This window comes from Aspergillus caelatus (genome assembly GCF_009193585.1).
Source record: "Aspergillus caelatus strain CBS 763.97 unplaced genomic scaffold BDV27scaffold_49, whole genome shotgun sequence".
NCBI classification, from domain to species: Eukaryota; Fungi; Ascomycota; class Eurotiomycetes; order Eurotiales; family Aspergillaceae; genus Aspergillus; species Aspergillus caelatus.
Window position 1 is genome coordinate 131,731 of NW_022475312.1, and position 27,738 is coordinate 159,468.

A 27,738-nucleotide genomic window follows, 5' to 3' on the forward strand; every position below is an offset into this window, starting at 1 on the left:
CGAACAAAAAACTACGAGCAACTCCCCGCTTACCCTTCTGGTTCTAGTAGGTGAGCAGTGCCGTCCTGAGCTCGCGCGACAAGGATCAGGCCGGTCGACGTCCAGCTCATATACTTTCTTCCACTCATCACTGGTGTTGCAGAGAAGTTCAGGGGATCTGGTAGATGTAATACCTGGCTCGTCAAATGGTAGGCTTCGGATGCGATACGGACGGGTGAGAGTCAGGGTCTTGGCAGGTAAATCACATAAATGTCTGGGGCCCCCATCATTCATTTATTCATCGGCAGAATCAAGAATTAGCGTCCGCGAGGCTGAATATTTCGTTAGATGCACCTCCATCGAAGGAATTACAATTTTGGGCATCAATGAGGCTGTGTACGAATTGTAAGCTGCCTAAAGGGATATGTGTATATAATATTAATCGTCCTGCTATACACGCACATTTTTGATCCACCCACAAAGATAATTTGAAGCATCATGGCCCCTTCATTGTCTGATGATCTCCCGTCACAGAGTGCCATACTTGAGCTTCAACGAGAACTTATTTCATTGCTGCGTTGTCCGATAGAAACACCGAAAACAACTAAAGCACCAAAAAAAAAGAAAAAAAACAACAAGATCAAGGACAACCATCCAAAAGCTTCACACTTTTTTTGATAATCATTATCTCGACTTAAACTTCGAGATAGGTGGCGTATCACCTTTGTCACTGGCCATAAAAGAATCCAATGTACTTCATATATTATTGCAGCGCGAAAATGTGGATGTCAATTTTCGCCTTCATGACGGTCGAACATGCCTTTTTGCGGCCGTTGAGGCCGCAAAGCTGGAATCGCTTAAACTCCTGATACAAAATGGAGCCCTGGTCAACCATAAAGACAACGAAGGTCGCAGCCCATTAGCACTGGCAGCAGAGCTCGGGCGCTACGACCATGTGAAGGTCCTCGTCGAGGCGAATGCGGATATTGGCTCCACAGATGAGCAGATGTATACTCCAATGACCAGGGCAATTTTGGAGCAAAGGAACGAAGTGCTAGAATATTTGCTCTCCAAAATTGTTGGATCCCCAACATATCACGACTGCCATGGCCGAACACCATTGATTATTGCCGCGGAGGTTGGAAACGTCCCCGGAATGAGGCTTTTGCTTAAGACGAAAACTTCGGGTGATCTATTCAACGAAACCGAACGCAGTCTGTTGGTTTGGGCAATCGTTCATCGAGATATTCCCACAGTTCAGCTGCTGCTAGAAGCTGATCTTAGCCTTGTCAATCAGCGCGTGAAAGGCAGAACACCGCTATCACTGGCAGCAGAGACTGGAGATGTCAGAATTATGGGACAACTTATTGATGCTGGTGCGGACCTTGACGAAGCCGATGAGAAAACATGGCCTCCCCTGAGTAGGCTGCTGTCATTTCAAAATTACATACCTGACCAATCTGCCTTGCTGGACATTGACAATCATGTCTCTGACCATATTGAAACGTGCCAAACGCCATTACACTTGACTGTAAAGTTCTACCACCTGGAGGGCTTAGAACTTCTTCTCAAGTCAGGTGCGGATGCCAATATCAAGGACACAAAAGGGCGCACAGCACTAGCTTGGGCTGTTGATCAACGCTACAAGACAGCGGTTGAAGCTCTTGCCAACGCCCCAGATGTCGAGGTTGATTGCCACGATGTGCACTGTCAAACTCCATTTGCAATGGCAGCCCGGCTTGGGGAAGTAGACATCCTGAAAAGCCTCTTCGATTTACGGGCCAATATCAACTCAGAAGACATACAGCGAATGACACCGCTTGCATGGGCCGTTATGAAGGGACAGAAAAGTGTGGTTGAGTTTCTGCTCGAATTGCCAGGAATCGGGGTGGATCAACCTAATATTGATGGCCGAACTCCATTTTCTCTAGCAGCCGAGCGGGGATTCGTGCCAATAATGCAATTACTCCTGGGCAAGCAGGCAGACCCCCACAAAGTTGACAATCACGGCTATACAGCCTTTTGGTGGTTTTTAAAGACAAGAGACAGGCCTGAGCCTCGACTGTTCAATTCCGCCACCGGGAATCCTTTTGATCTTCGGATTTTGATTAGCAACTTACCAACGCCCAACAGAAAGGACAAATCAGGGCGCAATTGGCTCTCATGGGCGGCATCCTATGGGGATATAGAAGTTGTGGACGCCTTATTAAAAATTAAAACAGTTGATGTCAATATAAGAGATGGTCCTCAGGGGTTGTTCTCTCGGACCCCACTGATCTGGGCCTTGGAGAAAGGAGAAAGACTTGTGATAGATTTGTTGAAAAAGGATGACGACATGTCACTGCATCTGCTAGTTAAAGAGGCAAGATCCGTCTGGCAGTATAGAGCGTTGCAGCTGATAAACGCACTGATTCAAGCAGAATATAACGTGAACCAGCGTGATTTAGAAGGGCGAACACCTCTCCACCTTGCCTGTCTGGCGGCTGATGGGGATGTTGTTTTGGACCTGATCAATGCAGGGGCTGAAATGAACTGCAAAGACCATGCTGAAAAGATCCCTTTACAATAAGCCCTGGAAATGGGATGCAAGAAGGTCGTACAGTTATTAGTTATTACTTAATGCTTCCGTCAGCTGACCTCAAACCCGTCCTTTCAGACGAGTGGTTTAATCTAGGACCAAAAAGGGCGTCTTGGATCCAGATCACGAAAAGAGCCCATAGCTTGGGCTTTGACTTCGAATTGATCAATGATACATATTGTGATTGGCTTCCTGAGCCAAAAGAATCCAGACTGTGGTAAGTGCGCTTGTTTTTAAAGAAACTCCACCTGCTCACTGACTCAGTATATGCAAGAAAGGTTCAATTTGGGGACAATTACCAAAGATCTTTGGTGTCCGTAGCTCGCTGGAAGACCAGAATGAGTACTTCAGGTACTTCCACGAGGAACGTGGACAGTTTGTCGTTACCTACCTGTCTTTGAACTTTCCCGAGGATTATCATGGTGAAGCTGTATACCCGTGGGGCATTTCTTGGGTGAGAAAGCAAACCACAGAAGGCTTTGCACATGGGTTTATTAGCATGCTTCCAAATGGCTGTGTGCCGCATAATCCATTTGACCTTTTCAAACAATTCCTGGACCATCTTCATCAAGAATGGAATAAATCTTGCTTGAGATTGACAGATCGAGTAGAAGAATTGGTAGGTTGACGAACAATGTGACTTCACTAAATTACTCATCCGGACTGACTTGCTGGTTCACCCTAAGCGGCGTGATCAGGTAAAATATAAAGGGGTGAGCCATGAGCTTATAGACTGCTTAGCCCAAGCTTCGCAAAGTCGTGCGCATCTTTCCAAGTGTCTACACTCACATATCGAGGGTATTAATGATATCATCAATACTAACACCTCATTTGACCTGGAGGAGAAATCACGGTTAGCAACAGATATGGGGGTTATTGAAAAAAGATTGATGTCAAAACTGAGCCATTCAGAACAGAGTTTACGCGAATTATTACAGATCGTACGTATGCGGAAAGCTTCGGACGCCAAATACTAATGATGGGTTAACAGGAGCTTGCCTGGGTTTCGAGGAACGAGTCTGCCAGTGTCAAGCGTCTTAGCTGGCTCACTGTGAGCAATATCCCATTAAATCTATGCGTCTTGATAACATTCAACTGGACAGTTCGTTTTCCTGCCGCCGATGTTTGTCTCGGTAAGTTACCCCGAGCCCCTGCCTCGTTTAAAGCTGTTGTCTAACTTCCCAATTAGAGTCTCTTTGGGATGAACGTTAATCTCCTCGAGAATAATCCAGACTGGCGATGGTACATATTATTCGGGGCTTTTGTCATTTGTTTTCACCGGGGCATTGTGGCTGATCTCCAAGGCTCTTTCTGTAAGAATCTCAGTCCTTAAGTATCCAACACGTTGAAAGGCTTACCTAATATCCTCTGCTTTTCCCTGGCACAGAAAGGTCTAAGCACGAATTATCCACGTAATAATGGGTTATTCGGAAGGGCCCATACCAGTGTATGATAGGCCGACAAGCGTGGTGCAATACTAAAGGCTCTGCTTCCTAATTCCTATGCCAACGCCGCTGTGGGGGCCAATGGTGAAGCCTTGGAGTGAAGATGAACGGGTTTGAGAAGTTTGGGAGTACGACAGTTCTCGTATTAAGAGAGACACATCCATAAGATATATGCATCAAATTATCCGTTTTACAAATGCATGTTTCCGCCGGAGCTGACACTAATGATTGGAAATGTAATATTTTGTGTGTGTGTGTGTGTGTGTGTGTGTATGTGCCTTAACATAGTCTGGTACAGCTAACACTAAATTCTCTATTGATCCTAAATAAATATCCAAGAGAAATTATGCCTTTCTTCTACAACATTGATTTTACACTCAGGCTGGGGTCATTGTCTCAATCATAGTCAACTGAGACATACTTAAATACTCGAATCTGCGGCATATGCAGATGGGCAGATACTCACTATGGGGAGCTTGTAGCTATTTGTTGACCATTGACATGGTGTCTAACCCGGTACACTCCTCCCCTAAAAGAAATAAACGACCATCCTCTCGTATATACTCGCACGAGCCTCTATGACTCTTGGCCGTATTACTCTGCTGGCCGTCGTTGACAGCTTGGCGAGTATCACGAGGCCCTCGTTACTCCACATTAGTTGTCAACTGGTATTTCACGTCCTATGAGTATGTAGAACTATTATTGCCATGGAAAAATGCTCCAGAAAGGTTAACTAATCTCTAACGGCTATTAGAGCGATTGCTCACAGTTTAGCGTTGGCACTAAGGCCAAGACGTTGGTTGAGTTGATATGTATAAACCTTAGCTTCCCAGTGCAGCAACGGTTCCCGCCCTACCCACTTCCTCGGCACGTCCCTCCCCTGAGTAACCTCCCTCCAGTCCTCCCTCTCTCGCTCGGGCCAATTCTTTACAAAATACTCATTGCCAGGCGTATCCTGGTCGGTAAAGTTAGCCACCACGACCACCGGCGCCTGACCTTGTGCTCCCCTCTTCCACGCCATGATCTTCCCCGCACGGCTCTCATCCACATGAATGAACTGCGTATCATCAACCCCTAGAGCCGGGCATTCCTTTCTCAACCTCACAAGGGTCGCAACATAATTAAAGACCCTCGCCCTCCAGTCCTGTGCCTTTCGCTCATAGTTCACTGGGTCAACTTGTTTCAACCCTACCGGACGATCCATTTGATCACAAAATTCCTCGCCGGCAAAAATCATCGGAATACCGACGGCCGTCAAGAGACAAGCAAATGCGAGTTTACTTCGTCGCTCAATATCATGGACGTTACTGGCGGAAAGAAAGTTGAAAAGACGCTCTTTCCGGAATCCTTCGGTATCATGGGAGGTGATATAGTTTATTGCTTGTTCGCCGTCTGTGAAAGGGTGTGACTGGTCAAGCGTGCAGTTGATCATTTTACGGACCGTCCATTCGAAGTTGTCACCATCTTTGGATTCGCCGAGGATGGCTGCGCGGAGACGTCCTTGAAACGGCTCATTCCAGAGTGCATTGACAGTGCGGCTAGTGACCATGTCGACGGGAACGCTGAGTTCTTCGCCGATGACAAGGAATTTAGAGGAGACCGGCGTCGCATATCTTGAGTTGTAGAGAGACCATGCCTCATTCGTATACGATTTGATGAAGTCGAAATTAGCGATATTGTTTAGGCTGTCGATCCTGAAACCGCCTATCCCGAAGTCCGACATCCATCGATGAAGATGCCCATGATGGAAGGACCAGGAAGGGTGGACATTGGTGAGTCTGCCTGATTTTGGATCATAAGTATTGGTGTTTTTGATGTAGCGCCACAGTCGTCCACCCCATGCCTCTCGCAGTGCATTGGAGTGAGATTGGCGGATTTCCTCTAGATTGTTTGGCTCATCCTTCGGGTTCACGTGAAACTGCAGGAAAGCTATGTAGATATACGGATCGTGCCCAAAGGCCATCACGACATCTGTAAAGAGTCGGACACCCTTCGAGTGAATGTTCTCTACCAACTTTACTAACTCCGATGCAGTTCCAAGGTCAAAGTCCGGAGCGTAGTAGTGAGCCGTAGCATAACCCCATTCACCCTTTGGTTTTGCGTCCGCAGCAGGGAGCAGCTCCAGCGCGTTAATGCCCAGATCAGCTACAATGGCTTCATTGACAACAGGCGAAATATCCCTGAAACGATCACCCGCAGTGCCCAAATCGAATAGAGCGAGGACATCAGTGAAGGTGCCAATATCAACCTGCACATCCCCAACCTGTTTACCTTTTGCCCACGAAGCCGGGAGCTCATAGATCACCATGTGCCTGTTGTCCGGTATAGCATCTTGTGGTGGGGGTGCCACCTGGCCTGGCTCTTTCCCATCAATGTCGCAGGGCCATAGCTTGCCATCGCGGAACTTGATCACGGAAGCTGGTTGGACGTGCTTGTCCCGAGACACTGTGGCTCTGTAGTCGACTGTATGTGCAATTGGATCGGTTACCCGCAAGGTACCCCGATGCTCTGGTGACGAATCTTGGATCTCGAACCAGTAGTGATAGACAGTGCCATTCTTCAATGGCGGCTTTATGTCATTTAGATTGAGTTCCCAGAGATCTGGCTGGCCTGACCTCCTTAGCTGCCCGGTGAAAAATTCATTGATAGTAGCTGGAGGACCAAGCTCAAAAATTCCAAGCACCAATGAAGGGGGGTTTGAAGTTGGTCCAGCAGGTATCCAGAGGATAAATTTCTCTTTGCGGCGCTCAAGGAGATCGAAAGCCATTTTAAAATATGGTTGTTGGAAGCAACGGTGGATCGTGTCAGGTAGCACTGGGGGATTATGGAAGTACTTGATGTGGAAGAATGATCTGAATGCGAAAGAAAACAAAGAAAAAGGCCGCACAAACATAAAGAGCGAGGTTCTTATATTAATTTGGAGGTGAACTGGAAGGAAAGACTCAGAATGATCTGCGTCATTACGATGTAAGCTTCTGCGTCAAGCCCGCAATACACGGGATACAAGACCCCATGAGAAAGGAACTCTGAGACGATATCCTTGCTGGGTGCATTAAGCCACATGATGCACGTCGATCACCTGAGTCATTACTCTGCTGGATGAGATTCCTTGCTCCTGTATACAGAGTCGTCCTTTAGGCTTATCTGGCACCATGGTTGCTTCCTTCTTGCTTTCTCATTGGCTGCGCGTAGATTATGGTTTTCCTTCCCTAGTTCTATTTGCGTCTCGGCCATAATAAGTACCACATAGATGACATTGATGTTGATCAGGGTCTGCATATCAATGGCTTGAAAGTGTATTGCTACCCAGACTTTATGCGAGTCCATGCACCTTCCGAATAAATGGCTACTATGAACATCATTATGATGTAGCAACCCTGTAACGCTGCGGGTTATATAGGGCCACAGTAATAGTGGACATAGTATGACACTTTCCGCTTCCGGTGAATGAGGACAATGGGATTGTACTGCATTTGGAAAGTAAGGTATGTGGCCCAACAAGTTCACAGTCAATGATGAAATCATACCAAGCAATGTTACATCACTAAGAAAGTTAACTGCCATAATGCAGATCGCAAGTGCCACCTGGGTTAAGCACCGTTGATTTTGGAGTTTTAATGCTGGTTTTTACTTCATATGGGGATATAAATACTACGAAGATAAACAGATTGATTACCTTCATCCCTTCCTATTCTGCGTATATGCGTTTCCATACAATTTGTGATTAGAACGGACAAGCTGACAGTCTCTGGCATCCTATCTAGTCACGAATAGCTATCTCCCCACTAACTTGGCTCTCTCTTATGATACTGTTGCTCTATTGCGCAAGGAGTCTTATATTAGCCCTGCCTACAAACTGACAGGTACTACATACCCCTCTCGCGCTCCCAGTCTGCCATGGCCGCCAACCTTGTCTTCCCAACGCAGGGAGTGCCCAATATGATGCCTGATTATGAAGTTAGGCTCCAGCTTAACCCAGATGCTGTCCTTGGCCCCGACCACAAACTAACAAGCACTGTCCTATCGACCTTTGGTATACCCCAGAGCAACCCGACCAACCCGACCAACCCGACCAACCCGACTAAGTTAAATGTCCAGTTCCTAGATACGAGCTGCAAGGAGCTCTATACCGCAGGCTGGAGTGCCCGCATACGCAAGACCGAGAATGAGGACGACTTTGAGCTGACTTATAAGAAGCGGTATCCTATCACAGACGGCGACATTGACGCTGCTCTTGTTGCAGCTAATAACGATGATTTCAACGCTGCCAGCACGAAATATGAGGCGCAAGTTGAATGGGGCTACAAGAATCAAACACTCTCTATCAGCCACAAGAATTCCATAGCGGATTCAGAGAATAGCAGAATGAATCTGCCGGGGACGAGCAGATCTATTGAAATGCTGGTCAATGAAGCACCAGACAAGTTCGACAACTGGAGGCCCAACAATTGGGGTACCAGGACGTTGGCGGTATCACGCATTTTTGGCCCGGTCTGTGCCAGCCGCTGTGTTGGTACATGGAACCAGATGAAGCTATATCTCGAGGTTTGGCCCCTTATTAAGCTCAAAGGGGGTACGGAAATTGAGCACATTGTCGAGGCATCTTTTAAGACGAAGAGCCGCCAGAAAGCCGCAGATGAGAAGAACCATTTAGTCCACCACTTGGAGGAGATGCATTGGTTTCTGCCGCAAGACTGCCTAAAGACGCAGCTCATCATGCAGCGCTATTGATATGGATGGTTCTTGATCTGGTTCTTAGTGATGTATCATATATGTAGTCCATGTTTCCCATAAAAGTTACAGTTGCCTGCAGTTGCCCGTAGCCATACTTTAATGTGCACTCTTGAATCCATATTATCAAAGATTTTAATGCTGTGCTGGGGTTCGGTTATCACTAGAAATTTCTATGGAAGGGATAAATCAATGAAGGTCTGATCATTCTTAAATCCATACCCTATTCTGTGAACTTTGGCACTGTCGCCCGTTTTCCATACTGCAGATTAGAAGAATGCATTGGGAGGTTTAGTTATGGAATGTGGTTCGGGTTAGCAAGCTTAATTTTATAAGACTAACTATATAATAGTAATAACCCCACCCAACGTTCATAATTTCTTAGTGATAATATTAGTATTAAACTACGCTTTTTGATCTATATCTAATACTATAAATTTCCATCAAGATAGAGTATAGTAGTGGTGTTGATTTGATCCTCATGTGTCCTATGTAGAACCCCATTCCGTGGAATGGTCAAATCGTCATATGATATATTACTAATGACATTAAAGAATGGCTGGAAGATAGGTGCTGGGTACCACTCATCGAACCAGTGCGATAGAGGTCGAAGCCACTAAGTAAAATGCTGAAAGGCAAAAGAAAGGAAGTTCAGTAGGTCACTCCAATGATAAAGAGCAGAAAACATACTTCCCGTAAGTGGACAAAGAGCTGAGATTTGGGTTTAGTCGATTAGAACCTTAAAGAAGCGCCTGATGAAGTTCGTTGTAAATCCAAATAGGTTGTTGGCAGACACTGAAGCAATCTAGTAGGCATACGAGACTCGGTGTCCAAATCTTGATGCCAAGATAAGAAAGGTCACACGCATTAGTACTAATATCCCGATTTTAGACTGGTCCAGACGATTCCCTTGAAGTCTGAGTCAACCAGATCTTCGGTTACTACCGTGTGGTTCCAATGCTAACTATACGAAGTCATGTGAGTGCATAATGACATTTACATTCATCGTGAGGGCTTTTAACTTCTAGCGTGGGTTCATAATGGAAAAGCATAGCCGCCGTTTGCGGATTATATCCTAGATTAGCAGAAGTTTGTTCCCTCCACCTAGAAAATAAAGTTAATCAGTGTCCCGTGGCATACACTGACGTGTCCAAGCCTGTACCCATGGAAGCAGTAGTTCCGTTTCTGATATGCTCCAAGGGTCAGATAAACATTTGATCAAGGCCGCCAATTCCGCTCGAAATCCAGCCATGGTTTCCACTTTCTAACTTCTAGGCAGAGTTTCTGCACCAGTACTGGAAAATATCCACAAAAACAAAGAATTTAAAGAACCGTAAAGCACCCTATCTTATGCTTATGTTCCACTTGGCAGTCCTACACGTCTATGTAACGAGCTAGTGAATCTTCTATAGCTTATTCCCACAATGCAAGACCGCATTCACCTAGTGCGCCATGCGGAAGGTCTTCACAATTTGCGCAACGATCCCACAATCCCCGACGCTTCTTTGAGTGAACGAGGTTTTGATTTCGCGGAAGATCTAGGACATCGCTTTATCCGCGACTACTCAAACTGTGTCGGCGCAATCATATCCAGCCCGCTCCGCCGAACTATCCAAACATCCTTGGCAGCATTCCCCCGGATCTTGGACTCCACCCAGTATGCTGAAAGTTCCGGTGTGGGTGCTAATAAAGGAGTGATGTTAGCCCTAGATGCGAATTTGCAGGAAATTACCGACCTGCAATGTAATACGGGCTCCAAAGTGGATGCTCTAACAAAGGAATTCCCCGGACTCAAGTCAGAAATAGAACGTCTGGACAAGAACTGGCATAAAAAGGCAGGGCCTGACTCGCCCCTACCACAGCCTCTGTCTGAGAGAAGAGCTGCGATTCTCAACCGACTACAAAATACCCTGGCGGATTTGAAAAACAAACAAATGAGCGACGACATTATCGTTGTAACCCATCAAGGTGTAATTGCTCTACTTGCACCCACTGCAAATATTCCTGTGGGGCAGTGGCAGACCTTTCACTTGGTCGAAGAAAATGGGAAGCTTTTTCTGAAGTGAGGGTCGATTGTTATTTTAGGAAAACATCATCTTGAGAATGGCACCATCAGAATGAATGGGGCATATGGATAAGGCCATGCTAGGCAAGAACGTTCCAGTGAATAGGTATACTTGGCACTATTTGTCGAAGTCGAATACAACTGGGTCTGGATTGTGTGTTTTATTATATCATACCTCAATGACATGATTTCACTTTTTGTCTCGTGCTACAAAGACCGTACTTTCACCACTAGATGCTAGCTTTTGCAGCACGGCTCCTACGCGCCACTACGCTTTGCCCATCCTGCCAATGGGTGGTCTAGAAAAACGTAGTATTATTTGCAGAGCCATTTCCGGCTGCAGGGAGCCTTTGTCGACAAGTAACCCGTGAATCAGTTGCTCATTCGGGGAAGCCTTCTATTTGCGGCCGCGCCTCCGATGTGTCAGACATAAGTGCAAAATGGCCGGAGCATACTATCAGTGTTGCACAATATACATCCGTAGTATCAGGCCACATAACGAGTCTCCTGACTTTCGATTAGGTTTTAGTAGCATATATTGTTGATACAAAAATGCTGACTTGTGACTGGGTCCGCCAATCCTTGGTTAGTCTAGCGAGGGTTGGTCACCGGGAGGGCAATAAAGTGCCATTTTTATACAGTCCAACTTTAGTTCTTTGCCCTTATAGTACCTCCAGACTCTTTCTTTACAATCAATCGGTCGAGCGCTCAGGTGACTATGGTCGAAGCATTGAATAGAACGGTCTGGATCACACCAGAGATCATGATCATGGGGCAGTGAAATGCCCCGCCATCAATTACTCTCGCATTTCTGCCACCACCTGCCACTATATATAAAGGACAAACGACCACTCTACCTCATCTTTGTCTGCGAGCTTTCCAAGAGCCCCTCATTCTAACAACCTAAACCCATTTCAACTCAAGTCTTGGCTCAACATCATGTCCTTTGACAGAGACCCCAACGTTGAAGTTGTGCGTAAATATGATGGTGCAGTTCAAAGTCTAGACCATGCGCAACAGCCGTGGTCCCCTGAGACCTCTCTACAAGGTCTATCAGAACCTATAAGCGCTGCCCATCAATATCTTCGTAAGGTGGCCGATGACTACAAAATTCCTCATGGCGTCGTTGGTGAAACTCCCACCAAGTTGTCTGCTCCAGCCAGTCCCACAGACGCTCCGTTTGGCCTCCCCATAGCAGAAGAAAGAGAACGCTTTAAGAGCAAGGCGGTGACCTACCAGCAAACCTTGGGCGGGCTGCCTGTGTGGGACGCCAAGTTTAACATCACTGTAAACGAGGATAATCAGGTAGTCAACTCGTCCAGCAGCATCGACACAAAAGCCTCCAAACCAGAATTCCCCCCAGATGATGCTAAATACATGAAAGACGATGTTACAGCGGAGGATCTTGGCCAATTGTTAGCGCTTCCAGTAAGCAGCGGTGGAATCCACTTCAAAAAAGAGCAGAAGCAACAACGCCTTCTTGTCTATCGCTACTACACAGATGATAGGCAGGAGATATCTGGGCATTCTGCACCCACTTTAGTTTTACGTGAAGTCCCTGAGGCCATCAAAAATGGACAGTACTATGTGGTGAGAGAGGTCCTTTTCTCTCTCCCCATCTCTGGATATGGTGACCTCAACTGGAGAGCATTTATCGAAGTCAAGACGGTCTCTATTGTCTACTTGCGGGCGCTCACAGCTGGTTTAATTGGCTGGGTGTTTGCCCGAGACCCTGCTACAAAGCTAGGCCACAAAGCTCCCACAACAAGTGGCAGCATTGCTGACTTGAACCTGCTACGTGACAAAGTTTTGCTTCCTGACACTGTTACGACAACTCCTCAAGCTCTCCAGGGCAGATATGCTACAATCAAAGATTTCGATTTGCCTACGAGTCTACCCCCAACGACAGCCACTGGAGAATTCAATGATAGCGTTGAGACAGACAATTTTGCAGCTGTCAATGCATACTATCATATTGCAAAGCTCTTCAGACTTCTGGCTGAGCTGGGCTTTCCCATCAGAACCATATTCAATGACACCACATTCCCCGTCCCTATTGATCACCGTGGTTTCAACAACCAGGTAAATGCTCAAGCTCCAGGAAATGCAACTGGCAACGGCTCCGGAGGGTTTATCTTCGGTCGGGCTGATCCAAATGCGCAAATTGGTATTGCTGCGGATTTTCGCGTCGCTGCACACGAATTTGGCCATGCACTTCTGTGGGATGCTATTCACTGGCCAGGATTTGGTTTCGCTCACAGCCCTGGCGACTCGCTGGGTGCCATATACTGTGATCCTGGAAGTGATGCACAAGATCGATTTGATACATTTCCTTGGAGTGTTGTCCGTCGCCGCCATGACCGCGAAGTCACTGATGGCTGGGCATGGGATGGGCCCAAATACAGAGGAGATGGGCCCGCTAACTACCTTCGCGAGCAGATTCTATCAACCACTCTTTTTCGCCTCTACCGGGCCATTGGTGGAGATGCGATCGGTAATTTCCACAAGCAGAACTGGGCGTCAAGGTACACTCTGTATCTGATCATTGGTGGCATCGCTACCATCACAACAAGGGCCAGCATGCCGTACCAATATGTCTCTGCAATGATATTTGCGGACAATGGTACAGTGCTTGGCTATCCTGGTGGTGCTGTCAGGAAGATTGTCCGCTGGTCATTCGAGAAACAGGGCCTTTACCATCCTCTGAACACTCCCAACCCTGGGGTCATGACACGAGGGCCACCTCCGGCTGTGGACGTATACATCGACGACGGTCGAGATGGTGAGTATGACTATGCTCTGATGTCTGGCAGCCCACCTGGTGTCTGGAATCGCCAAGCTCCAGATCATGGTCTGGTCAACCAGGCTCCCATTGTCGGAGTTCCCAATTACTGTTATGTCGCGGTGAAGAACCGAGGAACACAGGACGCGCAGAACGTCCAAGTCACCGTATATGAGTCTAGGATCCCAGAGCCAATGATCTGGCCAGCCCACTTCCATGTACCGGGCACTGTTGTGCAATTTGGCGTGCCTATCCATGGAAACCGACTGCAAACTGCTACTGTCGGGCCATTCCAATGGACTCCCCAAGCACATCGCGCGTTTGATAGGCATAGCTTACTGGCCGCTGTCCGTGCGGACGGTGACCTCCCAAATACTGACACAAACAGTGGCTTGGCATGTGCAAACGGGCCCACGGATATCGATAGCCTCGTTCCATTTGATAACAATCTGGCAATGCGGCACTTTGAACGGTAGAGATTTCTCAGGCCATGCCTGAGGTACCACACAGCAGGAAACGAGATTCTGGAATAACGAAAAGCTAACAAATAGCAATCTTTTTGATCTGACCATCTCCCGTTATGCTGTTCCTTCGTATTATGCCTGCGGCGCTGAGTTTCAATATTGGCTAAAGTGTCTTGTACGAGAAAGTTGCGTGCTCGCATGGGAACTGCCTGACCTTGCACAATTTCAGAAGGTGCTGCATTTTCACAAATCCTTTGACTATTTCTGGCAGATGGTGAGTTCTGCTACGTCCTCTTGGCCGCGGACGAATGGCGGAGAGAAAGGGGAAAAAATGGGACGAGTGTTTGTCTATATTTTTGAGGTGTCTATTGCGAGAAAAGTTTGCTTTTTGCCATGGCTGGTCTATTTATTCTTTGTAGCCTAAAAGGAAAAACGAGATTACGCGAATGCGCGTCGTCTCACACAAACTTCTCTATCGCATGCACCGTAAAGCATAGTAACCAATTCTTACTCTTTCTATTTTGTCGGAGTCCAGTCAACTTCCTAGCCAGCTCTACATCTGCCTGTCGCTTCTGTATGCCAAGTTCAGTTCCTGCCGCGTCGCTTACGCTACGAAAATCCTGCCTGCGAATATCTTTTGTAGGTCTGCTGCAGGGTTTACACAGACAACCTAATCTTAGAATTTTGCTTAATTTTGCAGTTTTACTCATTCGTTAGGCCCAGGTGCGCAGCTCTGCTAGGTAGATATGTGGCTGCTTGTATCTTCCTTTGTACAGTTCCGTTTGAGGCCTGCCGATGAATTGCAGAACCTATGTTAAAATCTACTATCTTATAATTTATAACAAGAGTTATTCCAGGCAATGATTATTCTACTATAAATAAGGTACTGGTGGTTTAACAGGGTATTTAGAAAATCATATACGTTTTAATTATATAGAGCATTCAAATTTGTAAATAATTTATTTTGTTTTCAGTAATATATATTTCCTCCAATATTCTAAAAACAATAGGCCTCCCTTGTACGACTCTTCTTGTAGCCTGTTGGCCTACTATAATCTGAAGATGTACTGCTGGCCTAATTGTGTACACTAAAGGAGCCCTTAAATACTTATAAGATCATATCTCTCTAAACATATAAACGTCACGTTGAGACCGTTCATATGTTCACTGCGGGATTTTCTATGGGATCAGCTGGCCGTTATTGTCCAATACCTTTTCGAAACGCCAGTCGAGGCACCTACTTTGGGACATATGTGAGTGGCTATTGGACCTTCCAGCTGGAAAATAATATTATGGGTGTCATTCATGTTGGTGAGGTTTTGTTATAAATTCTGGAGTGATGCCCACACGAGCCCTTGGGGCTCCTTGTCGTACTACTTTAGGGTCAGTGACTGACAGCTTGGCGAATATCACGGGCCCCTCGTTACTCCACGTCATTTGCCAACTAGTATTTGACGTTCTATAAGCAATATAACTATAGTTGCCATGCAAAATACCTTAGAAAGATGGACTAATAAATAACGGCTATTTGGGGACAATTGCTCATATTTTAGTGTCGGTACCACAGCCAAGACGTTGATAGAGTTGATATGCTAAGAATAGCGAACATATTTAGCTAACCAGTATAGTTAAGCGTTTTTAGACGTGGCTGTGCCTAGGGCCTCGTATTTTTAGGGACTATGCAATGATCATAGCCATTTAAAGGTCCTAAGGGAGAAATGCAAGTGAAGATCAACGGCCAGTACGAACTCTAGCGAGACGCCAAGATCAGATCCTCGATGTATCGAGGGGATATATGTCGATCAATCAGTAGGCTGAACTCTTTTAAAAACACTGAATCGTGGGTGCAGTGGTCGATGTGCATCCGCAGCGCAAGATAGTGTCGATCACGGACCTTATCGCTGAGCCGACCTTCTTCTAGGGGCGGGCGATCTCGTGTTCAAGAAATATCGATCTTCGCGCTACTCGTATTTTCAACTACACTACGAGATCTTAGCGGGGAAGCAAAACTGTTCCCCACCGTAGGAGAATCATAAGAAGGCTTGCATATCTATGAATGAAACAAAATCACAACGGGCGAAACTCTCTTGAATACCACCAAAAATGTCTTCCTCCTACAAGCTCTTCGCAGTTCTTCTGCCAGCCCTTGCTGTCGCCTGCACTGGACCCCCTATCAACCAAAACGGTCTTAACCTGATCAAGAGCTTTGAATCATACGAACCCGAAGTTTACGACGATGGCTTTGGCAACCCGACCATCGGATATGGTCACCTCTGTGGCGATGCGACCTGCTCCGAGGTGACCTATCCCAAGCCACTCTCCGAGCCAGATGCTAGCAGACTGCTGGCTGATGATTTGGTTGTGAGTTACTACTGTGCAATATCCTAGCACATTTGAATGGCACGCTGACATGCGGAATATCAAATAGATCTATCAAGACGCCCTCACAAATGCCCTGGCGGACCCAGTAACATTGAATGATAACCAATACGCTGCCCTTGTTTCTTGGACATACAACATCGGCCAAGGCAACATGCGAAATTCAGACCTCGTCGCCCGTCTGAACAAGGGCGAGAAAGTGGTAGTTGTCGTGCATAACGAACTGCCGCAATGGAGATTGGCCAACGGACAAGTCGTCGAAGGGCTTGTTCGTCGCCGAGAAGCCGAGTTGAAGCTTTTCGATGCGCCGGCTATCTTTGGCGCTTTACCTGTCCCTTGTTGAACATTTGACCCCTGCAACTAAGCTGCGTGGTTGCATCTGAGATGGCCGGCGAATAACACTGCCTTCATGGAATGATGTAGAAATTCTGTATATACTAAGGAGAAGTGGATTTCTATATAACAGCGGAAGAAACTATTAGTGGAAACTTGGCATGGAGCTAAGTAAATAAGGAGTGTATGTAGTACAGAGGAGGTAAAATGTAGCTGCTCCCAACTTCGACTTCCCAAGGCTTCCACCAACCGGAATTTCGCGAAAGCCCACCATAGTCAGTGCTGGCCAATTGCGCCATTTATGTCGCTGAACAACTTAGCCACTCGCACCCGGCACACATTTGACACCAATGGATCCGACATTAGAACATTGGTATTCCTCGCCTCCATTAGTAGACTGGACCTTCATATCAGTCAACGAAAGCCCGCAGGTGCCCTTGGCAGGACAATTGATGCTGGCGACCGGCTCATCCTTATCCGTTTTGCCGCTGAACCCCTTGACGACAATGTCGGTCAGCTTCGCGGTACTAGGTTGAGAAGCGCATTCCTTCTCGTCGGATCCGTAGCAGCTCTGGACCTGGAAAGCGTACGATGTACCATCCACCATGACATTCTCCCAGGTGACGTTGCTGACCTCCGCTGTGCCGTACCCTCCCGAGTAGATCTTGATTCCAGCTGCTTTGGAGCATTTAGTCATCTTAGCGTTTTTGAAATGAATATTCTTGACGGTGTCGACTTTGCCGGCCGTTTTGCCAATACTACCGATACTAAGACCGTGGGACCCGGTGCATTGAATGTTGTTCACAGTGATATCTTCGGCGCCATTCTGGATGGCAATGCAGTCGTCACCGTTCTCAACTTTGATGTTTTCCATGCGAATGCCAGTCCCGCCAAGGTCGAAACCGTCGGTATTCTTCGCTGGTGCATCGCTCTTGGAAATGGCTGTGAGAATCAAATCTGTATAGGTCACATTCGTAACACTTTGCTTAACTGAAGAGAAAACATTTGGCGGGTTCCTCATCGTAAGTCCTGACACAGTGACACCGGAGGTTTTGCCAGTGAGATAGAGTAGACACTTGACACGGGAATAATTCTTGTCCTTGTTTAGGAGGTCCCAGGCGGCTTGCCCGTTGCCATCGATAACACCAGCCCCGGTCTTCGAAATAATACTGACGCCGGTGACGTCCTCGAGATTCAAGACCGCGTCTTTGCCGCTCCAGGCCTTCGTATCGTCTGATACCAACAATGTTCCCTCGACTTGCAAACTGCAGCCGGAGCACTTGGCGAATGAAAGTTCGGAATTGATATGATAGGTAGACTTCGGTGGAATCAAAATTGTGCCTGACGGACAAGCAGCCATGGCCGACTCAATGGCTGGTACATCATCAACAGTAGGTGATCCACCAGCAGTTGGCGTACATGCAGGGGCTTGTCGTTCGGCGACATGTGTGTGTTTATGACCAATGCGCCGGGACAAAACCGGCGTGGATAGGGTCAGAAGAAGGAGGAATATTTTCGCGTGGCCGAATTGCATGTTGAGCACCGCAGCTGCGTGGCTCAGCGATGATTGTATGGTTTTTGGTGAATGTGGTACAATTATCCACCAGCAAGGATGCAATACTCTGCCATGATTCTTGTTTAAATAGAGGGTTTGGAACGTAAGCTGTTTCTGGAAGAATAGGGGTTTTCTTAGGTGACGGGATATGTGTCGCGACTAAATTAGGCGGGATGGTGTCTCGGATAGTTACGTAGACTTTGCCAGTCCAATGCATCCTATCGGTCGGATGTGATTACGGGATCTCCTGCTGAACGGGGACCGCATTAGCCCGACCTCTGACAATGGCCTCAACGGCTTATGCCTTAATCAATCAGTTTATGTGAATGATCCTTCCAAACGTCTGAACTGCCACACATCAGATCCGACCAGTAGCATAGATGATTAACAAGCGCAGACCTTCCTGTCCCATCCATACTCATATAAACAAACTACTACCAAAGCTTCGCTCGTTCGGGGTAACGTCGGATCTCATATCCGACAAGCACATGGAGACACGCAAAGCTTGGCGGGAAAAACTCCCGCGCTCATATTGGGCATGATCAGCCCCACGGAGGACCCTGGCATGGGTGTGGATACTGGCAGCGTAACAGCCGTTTAGGTGCGGCTTTCACCGACTGAGCTGCAGCCGAACAGAAAGAATTATATAGCAGACTAGTCCCTACAATTGGGCTCCAAAATACTGCCGTTATTTTCCCTTCCTTATGACTGGCGACGCAGAACAAACACCTGATATGCGCAGAAAAAAAGAAATGGCATTCTGGATCTGCTGCCTGCTGTTCTTTCCGATTAGTAAACCGCGCATTTTGGGGTCCCACAAAAACGGTTTTCAATGGTTCCTGGTGAGGGTCTAGGGGGCGGCACAACTGGAGCGAACTCGATCATGAAACATTAGGTTAGGGTTCGAAGATGCCCGTGCGCCGCCTTTGACTCTATTTCAAGACGCCACATCACAAGCACATGCAAGCCCTATCCAATGCATTTTGACCCCTATCTTATCATTCTTGGCTCCCTGGTCCAGGTATTTGTGCGCTAAACCGTGGTAAATAGTTTCAAATAACACGAACTTCTGACAATCTACCTGGTATGATCGGGTCATCATACACGTTCGCGCTCACGATACTCGTCCGTTAGCGAATGCCTCTAAAGGAAATAATGGCGTTACGTCTTCCTGTTACAACGCCCTACGCCCTACGGCTGATCCGCAACCCATTGTCTGACATGGATTAAAGAACTTTCCTCGGTACACCGAATGACTAGGTATTAGAGACTTTATTGTCTTGTGTATCTTGTACTGTACATCTAAGTCTTTGACATGTGTATGTCGAGCTGCCTCTTCATGTCCTTTCCGTTTTAATCAGAAACCTGGAGAAGTACCTTTCTAGACCTTCTACGTCTTCTATATCCCCAACCCAGCCAACATGCTGATCCGGTCGGCAAACAATGAGACCGCCTCTTTGCTTGTCGATGCCGTACTGTTGGTACGCCTGTCCTGTATCTCCATCATACGAGGGATCATCAGCGAATGTCTTCGCATGGTCCCATCCGAGTTCCGTGCCGAAGTGATGAAACGCGCCCAGAAGTTGCGACTTGCCAAAAGACGATCTCGGACTTGAATGAATCAAGAATGTCTCCCAGGGTTGTGTGTTCTTTTTCGACTGCGAGGTAAGGTGGTTGTTGAATCGGCCACTGAATTCCTTCGCAAACACCGATAGCCGATCCCAAACGCCGGGGCTATGCAAGTCTCCCGGGAAAATGAGCAACTTCCAGCAGCCATTGCTGTTCAGCTTTGTGGCTAGATGGACAACACAGCCGTCTTCCTGATCGACGACTAGGGATGAGGGCAGCCGCTTGCCAAGCTGAAGATTTCGTGCCACGGCTGTATTACTTTCACGTTTCCCGATAAGCATGCTAGGAGGATATGTCACTGCAACACCTGCCATGAAGCCGGCATACTTTTCGCGAACCGCCTCGACTCCATCTTCACTACCATCCTCCATACTTCCTTCCTCGTAAGCGTAAACAAGGCGGGTATCAAATTCCATCAACTGCTCCGCCTCCGGACGCCGCTCCAACTGGTAGGTTTCTAGGATTGCCGGGTCTACGCTTCCAGTGATGACGGCTGCGATCTTCCATACCAGGTTGTATGAGTCTTGCATGGAGATGTTCATGCCTTGTCCGCCCTTTGGCGAGTGGGTATGGGCAGCGTCACCGGCGAAGAATATTCTATAAACGGCAATTAGAATCTCGTCATCTGATGATCGGCTCGTCAACTACCTACCGGTCGCTGCGATATTGCTTTATCAGTCGCCGTCCTATCTGTTCGAATGTCAGAACTATCATGTCTATCCAGCATCCACAGCTCGACTTTACCGGATAAAGAGACCACCAGTCACAATGCTTGTACGTCAGCTTGTACGGCCTGAGTGCCTTCTCGGCCATATCTATCAAGTCTTCTAAAGATCCTTCTGACTCCTCGGGCCCATTTGGGCTCCGCCCCTCACCACCATTCATTTGCAAGTAAAACCGAACTAAGTTATTCTCTCTAGGGACCACCATCATGCTGCCACCGTCGCCGGATTGGATCGCACACGCTCGTCGAATATCGGCTATAACAGTCTTAGCACTGCCAACTGAAGTAGCTACCCGGGCCTTACATACGGAAATCTGTATCTGGAACAATATCCATCACACCCCACGTCGACTCCGTTTTCCATACGTCGGAATCGACCTTTAATTGTGCGCTCGTCCAACTACGCGCTCCATCACAGGCGATCACGTATCGGGCGTGAATGACTTCGGCATTGTCACATTGGCCATCTAGCCGAGGCTTAGCATCACCGATTGCAATAAGATATCTCCCAAGCTCAGTCCCAAATACTCACCTTCGTCGTTGGTAGATACCACACGAACCTGAACAGGAAATTCATCGTCACCATTCCGGCCAGAGCGACCAGGTAGCTCCAAATCCTCAGCCTTCCGTCCTCTCTCCACATGTACACGCCCTTTAGAGTCGAGATAATCAATCAAAATCTGCTCAACGGCACCCTGATTCAACAACATCTGATCGAACCGAGACAGCTCCTGTGGCTGCGATGGCTGGCATTTTATTCGTCGAATATTTCCCGTCTTCTCATCCACACCCTATAGCAAATCAATATAAGTTACGTTACCAGGGAGAAAACAGCCATACGAGAACCACATACCCAGTACGACGCATCCATATTCCCAACCGCCTGACGCATGACTATATCCGCAACGCCAAAACTATCCAGAATTTCCATAGTTCGACTGTTTATGCCATCTGCATGTCCTGCCTTTGTTCGCTCGCTCTTTTGGTCGATGAGTCGCGTTGTCATTGCATACTGCGAGGCCCAGCAAGCGGCCATGAGGCCGGCTGGTCCAGCGCCGATGATTAGAAGGTCTGTGTATGAATCGTTACTAATCATTTCGTCGCGTTTAGTGAAAATTGTATGTACTATCTATTAGAAAAGAGGCAATGGTAGACTACTTATGGAGTTTTACTTTTGTCTTTTTTACGTAGATATTATGTAGTAAGTTATTGTTGGCCCGTGGTGGGACCCTTTTCCTTGTGTATTCTCGTCGACGTCATTCGGGTATCGCCACCATGATGATCTACAACCAAGGACTGTATAAATATTCCCTCTCATACTGGAATTGACTTTTCAGTATCTCGGAACTCATTCTATATTGTAAAATCCCAATACCATGCGGCCAAAACGCCATATGACGTCAAGGTTGTGCCTTCAACGTCGTTTTCCCAACATACAACAGAAGTTTATACCTACCATCTGCGGGAAATGAGCTGCCCATAAAATAATTCTCAAGAGACCGAAATTGATGAAAATTAACCAGGCCCTCCTTTGTCTAGAAATGTAGTTTGAGTTGAAAGACCAACTATACAGGTTTAGTCTACCGGAGGTACAATCATATGGGCAGCTTGTAAGATGTGTCTCAATTTTCATACTGCCCAGATAATGTGAGAAACCTCCAACACTGTAGGCGAATAATTTTCCTCAGCAGAAGTCGGAACACAACTGAGGAATAGGATGGGCCCGTACATGTGTTCGAGACGGGAGGGTTAGACAAATCCTGACCTGTTCCCACCACTATGATAAAACATGGCACCATGAACTTCTCCGCGTGCATCCCAGTCAAGGTACAACGGTTTGGATGGGTATAGACATCATGCACATTTATTCTTTGCGAGAGGAATAGTACCGATATTGTCGAATTGACTTGCTGATCTTAACGACCCCGAATGCCCGTTTTATCTCCGACGGCGCTTTCCTCAAACTGGATATTCCAGTCTGATATTTTACCAGATGTCTGCTGGTGGTTAATCAACGGCTGATTCCACGCAAAGATTTCGTATGTTGCCTCGCCGGCTGTATTCGACATTTTGGATGTCTCCTAAACCAAGCAAGCATTAACATGCACCTGTGGCGTGTCATCCAAAACAAAATAGGCAAAAGGCTTAGGACCCGGGATAATTGTCATGGCATTATATCATTTTGACGCGCTCTGTTGTTGTAAGCCATATAGGTATCAGATAAATTCCCAAACTGCGGTAAGCAGAGCGGTATATTCCAAATCCATCAATGGCTAATTGATAAGGGAACGACATGCAATTATGAGTACATGTCTGGTGGCTGCTATTTGGTTTGAGTGGCTTGTTTGAACATTACAGATAGGCTAACACGGTCCATCAGGGTGCATTGGCGCACCTGCTCTGAGGTCTTTTCTCCACAGACCTACCTATCCAATGCTAAAACGTGGTCCTTATCACTCGAAGGCCCATTAGAGCGTTTAAGGACTGGCTATTGTTGTCGACGGAGATCTTGCAACCTAGGATCCGAGTGCATAACTAAACTCAGCTGTACTAATAGGGGGTATGAGTGGGTTCCCAACAAAATGAGACCATATAAGATGGGGTAAATATTCTGAAAAGGAGATATGAAGATAAGAAGAAGTAAGCTGAGATAGGGATACAGAAAGGGATGTAAAGGGAAGGGCTTTCACGGAACGACTGCAGTGCATCTGTTGACTCACAAGACCCGTTGCCCAAAAGTGGTGAAGTAATGTATGCAGAATATTGTATCATCTATTCCCATGATACCCATCGTGACATACTAGTATAGTAAATGGCTGAAGCATTCCCGAATCTTAGAGACATACAATATGCCATAGAAAGTGTATGCGATCTCTATGGGTACACACATTTGATTCGTATGTCCTACAAATACACTAGATGAATGACAGTGGTGTTTTCGAAGTATGGGGAGAAAGGTAACAGAATTCAATATTGAAGCTGTAGAGCACTACCGACAAGGAGGGATGTTGATCTTTTCCAATCATGGTAGTTGTAATATGCTGAAATTGGTGTAGTAGTCATGGCTTTTATAAAGATCTACACAACAATGAGACTAGAGGCACTTGGCAGACACTTTGACATGAATAGCTAATATTCATATCATGTCATTCGACCTTAAAACGGTTATTGACTAAAGCTTGACACGGACCTAAACCCTGGGACATTGCATTTGAACCTGTTTAGCTACAGTATACCACCTGCGGCCTAATGGAGTTTCAATATATCTCTTGCGTAGACGATGGTATTCATAAGAATCTATAGCGAAGGAGGTGAGTGCTTCTAAATCAACACCATGATAGTGGCTATATACTATATGCCGCTCAGCTAATCCTTAGGGCGTAAATTTTAATCAAGCCGTTCAACTCCTGTCTCACTATTGACGGCAAAATAATTTCCGGGTGGTACCTATTGGGGCATTGCAGTCTTTAGCAACTCCACAACTGGGCGACCTTCTTGATTAAGCCATGATTTTCGTATTTTATGCCGTGTCTGGACAATGCTTGTCAGGGAATGTCTCTGTTTACCGTCGATGGAGTCGAGAGTGGATCCTGAAACAATCACCGAGACAGAACTCCACCCATTTCCATTTTGAGCATTTATATAGACCTGGGTCGTCAACTCAGGATACCATTATCATTCTTTTCCGGAAATTCGTTCTTTCATTCTTCCAAATTGATAATTCGCATCGTCTGGTAACAATGCGCTCCTTCTACGCTGTCGTCCCCCTTACCCTGGCGCTGCGCGCCGCCGCTCTCTACGAAGACTGGCACTTCGGAAACATGTTTGCTGTTGGACCTACAACAAACAACGCTCAAATCACCAAAGCTACCTATTCGCTTGTTCCTCCATCAATTCCTTGTGGTACTACCCAGGAGAAGCAGAACGATGCCCCCTGGTTGTCCATCTGGGTCGGTATCTCTGCTTCGATGTCGGATCAGGCCGCGGATTTGTTCCAACCCTTGTTGAACTGGTCGCCGGACCAGGAGTCCCAGTATGTTGACTTCATGCCACGATTATAAAAGTCAGGGTGGAATGAGATAAGATGGCTAATTGATGTTAGGGGCTGTCCGGCCACGGCCCAGGAGTGGTGTGTCGCTACAAGCACTTATCACCTGTGTAAGTTACTGCAATTAGATGAATTTCTGGCCTGCACTAATACATGTGTTCAATAGCCGGACAGGTGCAGCAGCCATATATCACTGTCCCCAACGGCTCGCAGCTTGACTTTACTAGTAAGTTTTACAATCTACCTCAAGAAACAGACAGAGGATTAACTATGGCAGTCACCGTCGATGACAAGAAGATCACCCAGAAAGTCTCTATTGAAGGAAAGCAGGTGTCCGAACAATCTGACGGTATGCTCCCTGAATCAATGAATGCTGTATACAATTGTCGGCACTAACCTGATATCGCTAAAGACAAATCTATCAACCCTACCTTCCTCTACTCCAGCAACGAATGCTACCTCGGGACTTGTGGTACGGTCGCTGGTTACAGCTGGGATAGGCTCACCATCCATCTCAGTGAGGCCGATCCGAATTTCGGTGAGAACCTAAACCTGATGAACGCTACGTCGAGCGGCTTCACGACATCCGATCAGGGTAAGACTTGGTACGCTGAGTCGATCAAGATCAATGAGGATTATTTCTATTCCGATGGATCTCAGAAGGAGTGCTCTGCTTAGGTCCCTCTAGTGTCAGGCGATGGATAGAGAATGGGAGATAACATTCGAACCACTCAGGTAGTGGTCAGCTTTGTGAGGGAGTCTGGAAATATAAGTCTCTCTCCATGTCATAGAGCTTGTTCAGACAAACGGCGGCACTATCCTCGGATTACACTTAGTTTGTCCGGAAAGAGAGTTTAGGAGGTCATATAATCATGATGTTGTGGCAGAGCTATATCTATTCTTTATATCATGTACTACTTAGGGTTCACCATAGCATTAGACATCTCTCACAAATCTGGCTATGGTCACAGCATGCCGGCTCCATTGCCAAGCTCAACTAGGCTTCAACGTCATAGACCTCCACCTAAGAACACTTGCTGCTACTCGCACAGCGATTAACATAGCTCAGCCCATGTCCAAACTTAAACACCGGATTTTTCGTATCAAACGGCACATCCTCCATCTGCGCTTCCACGGCCTCCATCGACCTGGGCAAATCAAATGGCAGCTTTCCCTCAGGCGCGTTAACACCAAAGATCACATCCAAGAAAGCATTGCTATCGCTGCCGTAACTAGCAAACACAGCTTTAGCCTGCTCAATGATCTCGGGAATAACTGCGGGGCGGTCCATCACAATATCCACAATCGTGGGTACGGTTGAGTATATCTTAGCTTGGCGAGCTTTCTCGGTATCGTTGAATGCGAGTGAGCCAGCATGCATGTTTGCCTCAAAGCCTCCTGGACGAGGTTCGTAGGGTGCATTATATCGCAGAAGAGCATAGTCAGCTTCTTCGGGGCTATCGACAACGGTGTAGTTCCATGATTCTATGAAGGTGGCGTTGAAGCCTTCAATATAGAACTTCGTACTCTGTTCAATCTTCTTCAAGGGGACAATTTCGTCACTGTTGCTGAGAAGAGTATACGACCTCCGCTGTGCCTCTCTTCCCAGACGGACAAAGTAGTCATTGCCAACAACTCGGCCAGCAGCTTCAGCGTCAACGAACGGATTGTCAAAAAGGCCAAGAACGAACTTTTCTCTCAGAAGCCGGCGAACAGAGACATCAATCCGATCCTCAGATATAATACCTTCTTGGACCAGTTGAACAACCAGTTCTGGGCGCTCCTCGCCTCCAAACTGGTCACAGCCCGCGTCCAAGATTCTTGCGGCTCTCTCGAGCTCGGTAAGATTCTCAACACCCCAGGCTCGGGCAGGCATGTACTGTCCCGCGATATAGCCATCCGTAATGAGACCCCAGTCTGTCAACACGATACCGTCAAACCCGAGTTCATTGCGCAATAACTCGGTCACAATCTGCTTGTTGAACGAGAAAGCGACGGGGTCGTACTCAGTGCCAATGGGCCGGGAATAGTACGGCATGATCTCAGTTGCACCGGCAGCGATCGCCGCTTTGAAAGGCTTCAGGTGTTCTTCAAGATTGTTGCCCGGGTACGTTTGGTTTTTCCCGTATGTGAAGTGAGAGTCTTCGCCATTTTCCACGGGCCCTCCTCCAGGGAAGTGCTTAGTAACAGTTTTCACGGACTGAGGGCCAAGTTTATCGCCCTGGAAGCCCTTGATATACTCAACGAGCAGCTCACTAGTAAGGGTGCTGTTTTCGCCCCAGGTGTTACTAATACGCGCCCATCGTGGCTCCGTTGACAGATCGACTTGAGGGTGCAATGCCGCGCGAATTCCAACAGCAATATACTCCTCCTTTGCGACCTCGGCGAACTTTCTCACAACGTAAGGGTCACGAAGTGCAGCAAGGCCAATTGATTCTGGCCATTGGGAGAACACTCCCGCCTCAAACCCGGTACCGACATTTTCCGTGAAGGAATGTCGAGGATCGGTCGAGATGGTGACCGGAATTCCCAGTCGGGTCTGTAATGCTCGCTCTTGTATGCTATTGATAAACTCAGCTGTCTCTGTGGCGTTGGTGATATCGCTTGCCAGGTTGAAATGTGTTATATGCTTGTCGGTGATAGTGCTGCTAGTGCTGTTATGGGCGTTGTCGCCGGTCCCTTCATCGTCGAGAGGGCCGTCAAACAATCTGTTATGGAAGAGTTGGCCAGCTTTCTCCTCGATTGTCATGCGGGCTAGGAGATCATCGACACGCTCGTCAATACAATACGACGCGTCTTTGTAGATCGGAACACTGTCATTGCGCCGTGACAAGGAATGGCCTCTAGGTACGTAGCCTCTGGTGGATAGGGCTATGCACCCTGAGGCCAGAGCTGCCAGGCTCGCTACTGTACAGTCAACCCGCATTGTAGATACAATATGAAAACAATGAGCCCTGGTATTGATGACCTATGCTACAGCAGCCCATACCTTCATCGAGGAGGGATACTCACCTATTTAATATGGA

General features: G+C 47.2%; 10 protein-coding genes across 10 annotated transcripts; 6 read left to right on the forward strand and 4 right to left on the reverse strand.

Annotated features, from left to right (window-relative positions):
- Nucleotides 1-2,598: 2,598 nt before the first annotated feature.
- BDV27DRAFT_155844 (uncharacterized protein) lies at nucleotides 2,599-3,769 on the forward strand (the record flags this gene model as incomplete). Its single annotated transcript, XM_032072219.1, has 5 exons — nucleotides 2,599-2,774; nucleotides 2,822-3,176; nucleotides 3,244-3,498; nucleotides 3,549-3,690; nucleotides 3,747-3,769. 5 exons carry the CDS (start codon nucleotides 2,599-2,601, stop codon nucleotides 3,767-3,769), a joined length of 951 nt encoding a protein of 316 aa, XP_031929650.1.
- A 996-nt stretch (nucleotides 3,770-4,765) lies between these two features.
- BDV27DRAFT_155845 (glycoside hydrolase superfamily) lies at nucleotides 4,766-6,769 on the reverse strand (the record flags this gene model as incomplete). Its single annotated transcript, XM_032072220.1, has 1 exon — nucleotides 4,766-6,769. The coding sequence occupies one exon, from the start codon at nucleotides 6,767-6,769 to the stop codon at nucleotides 4,766-4,768; it is 2,004 nt and encodes a 667-aa protein (XP_031929651.1).
- Nucleotides 6,770-7,632: 863 nt separating this feature from the next.
- BDV27DRAFT_170704 (uncharacterized protein) lies at nucleotides 7,633-8,733 on the forward strand (the record flags this gene model as incomplete). The annotated part of the gene is made up of 1 exon (XM_032075388.1): nucleotides 7,633-8,733. The coding sequence occupies exon 1, from the start codon at nucleotides 7,900-7,902 to the stop codon at nucleotides 8,731-8,733; it is 834 nt and encodes a 277-aa protein (XP_031929652.1). The 5' UTR covers nucleotides 7,633-7,899.
- Nucleotides 8,734-10,107: 1,374 nt separating this feature from the next.
- On the forward strand, nucleotides 10,108-10,954 carry BDV27DRAFT_125154 (histidine phosphatase superfamily). Its single transcript, XM_032066261.1, has one exon. The coding sequence runs from the start codon at nucleotides 10,158-10,160 to the stop codon at nucleotides 10,797-10,799; it is 642 nt and encodes a 213-aa protein (XP_031929653.1). The 5' UTR covers nucleotides 10,108-10,157; the 3' UTR covers nucleotides 10,800-10,954.
- Nucleotides 10,955-11,700: 746 nt separating this feature from the next.
- BDV27DRAFT_170708 (uncharacterized protein) lies at nucleotides 11,701-14,411 on the forward strand. The gene has a single exon (XM_032075389.1). The coding sequence runs from the start codon at nucleotides 11,738-11,740 to the stop codon at nucleotides 14,054-14,056; it is 2,319 nt and encodes a 772-aa protein (XP_031929654.1). The 5' UTR covers nucleotides 11,701-11,737; the 3' UTR covers nucleotides 14,057-14,411.
- Nucleotides 14,412-16,126: 1,715 nt separating this feature from the next.
- Nucleotides 16,127-16,766, forward strand: BDV27DRAFT_170710 (lysozyme; the record flags this gene model as incomplete). Its single annotated transcript, XM_032075390.1, has 2 exons — nucleotides 16,127-16,405; nucleotides 16,473-16,766. Exons 1-2 carry the CDS (start codon nucleotides 16,148-16,150, stop codon nucleotides 16,764-16,766), a joined length of 552 nt encoding a protein of 183 aa, XP_031929655.1. The 5' UTR covers nucleotides 16,127-16,147.
- Nucleotides 16,767-17,072: 306 nt separating this feature from the next.
- On the reverse strand, nucleotides 17,073-18,290 carry BDV27DRAFT_155850 (pectin lyase fold/virulence factor; the record flags this gene model as incomplete). Its single annotated transcript, XM_032072221.1, has 1 exon — nucleotides 17,073-18,290. The coding sequence occupies one exon, from the start codon at nucleotides 18,288-18,290 to the stop codon at nucleotides 17,073-17,075; it is 1,218 nt and encodes a 405-aa protein (XP_031929656.1).
- Nucleotides 18,291-19,648: 1,358 nt separating this feature from the next.
- On the reverse strand, nucleotides 19,649-21,760 carry BDV27DRAFT_170712 (FAD binding domain-containing protein; the record flags this gene model as incomplete). The annotated part of the gene is made up of 6 exons (XM_032075391.1): nucleotides 19,649-20,537; nucleotides 20,593-20,630; nucleotides 20,685-20,920; nucleotides 20,973-21,131; nucleotides 21,197-21,455; nucleotides 21,518-21,760. The coding sequence occupies 6 exons, from the start codon at nucleotides 21,758-21,760 to the stop codon at nucleotides 19,649-19,651; spliced, it is 1,824 nt and encodes a 607-aa protein (XP_031929657.1).
- Nucleotides 21,761-24,404: 2,644 nt separating this feature from the next.
- Nucleotides 24,405-25,390, forward strand: BDV27DRAFT_143559 (uncharacterized protein; the record flags this gene model as incomplete). Its single annotated transcript, XM_032070121.1, has 4 exons — nucleotides 24,405-24,697; nucleotides 24,767-24,822; nucleotides 24,990-25,061; nucleotides 25,125-25,390. The coding sequence occupies 4 exons, from the start codon at nucleotides 24,405-24,407 to the stop codon at nucleotides 25,388-25,390; spliced, it is 687 nt and encodes a 228-aa protein (XP_031929658.1).
- Nucleotides 25,391-25,736: 346 nt separating this feature from the next.
- BDV27DRAFT_143560 (putative beta-glucosidase C) lies at nucleotides 25,737-27,638 on the reverse strand (the record flags this gene model as incomplete). The annotated part of the gene is made up of 1 exon (XM_032070122.1): nucleotides 25,737-27,638. One exon carries the CDS (start codon nucleotides 27,636-27,638, stop codon nucleotides 25,737-25,739), a length of 1,902 nt encoding a protein of 633 aa, XP_031929659.1.
- Nucleotides 27,639-27,738: the final 100 nt, after the last annotated feature.

Bases quoted from the DNA above. Each gene is read 5' to 3' on its own strand.
- BDV27DRAFT_125154 (XM_032066261.1), top strand. From the start codon at position 10,158: ATGCAAGACCGCATTCACCTAGTGCGCCATGCGGAAGGTCTTCACAAT.
- BDV27DRAFT_170708 (XM_032075389.1), top strand. From the start codon at position 11,738: ATGTCCTTTGACAGAGACCCCAACGTTGAAGTTGTGCGTAAATATGAT.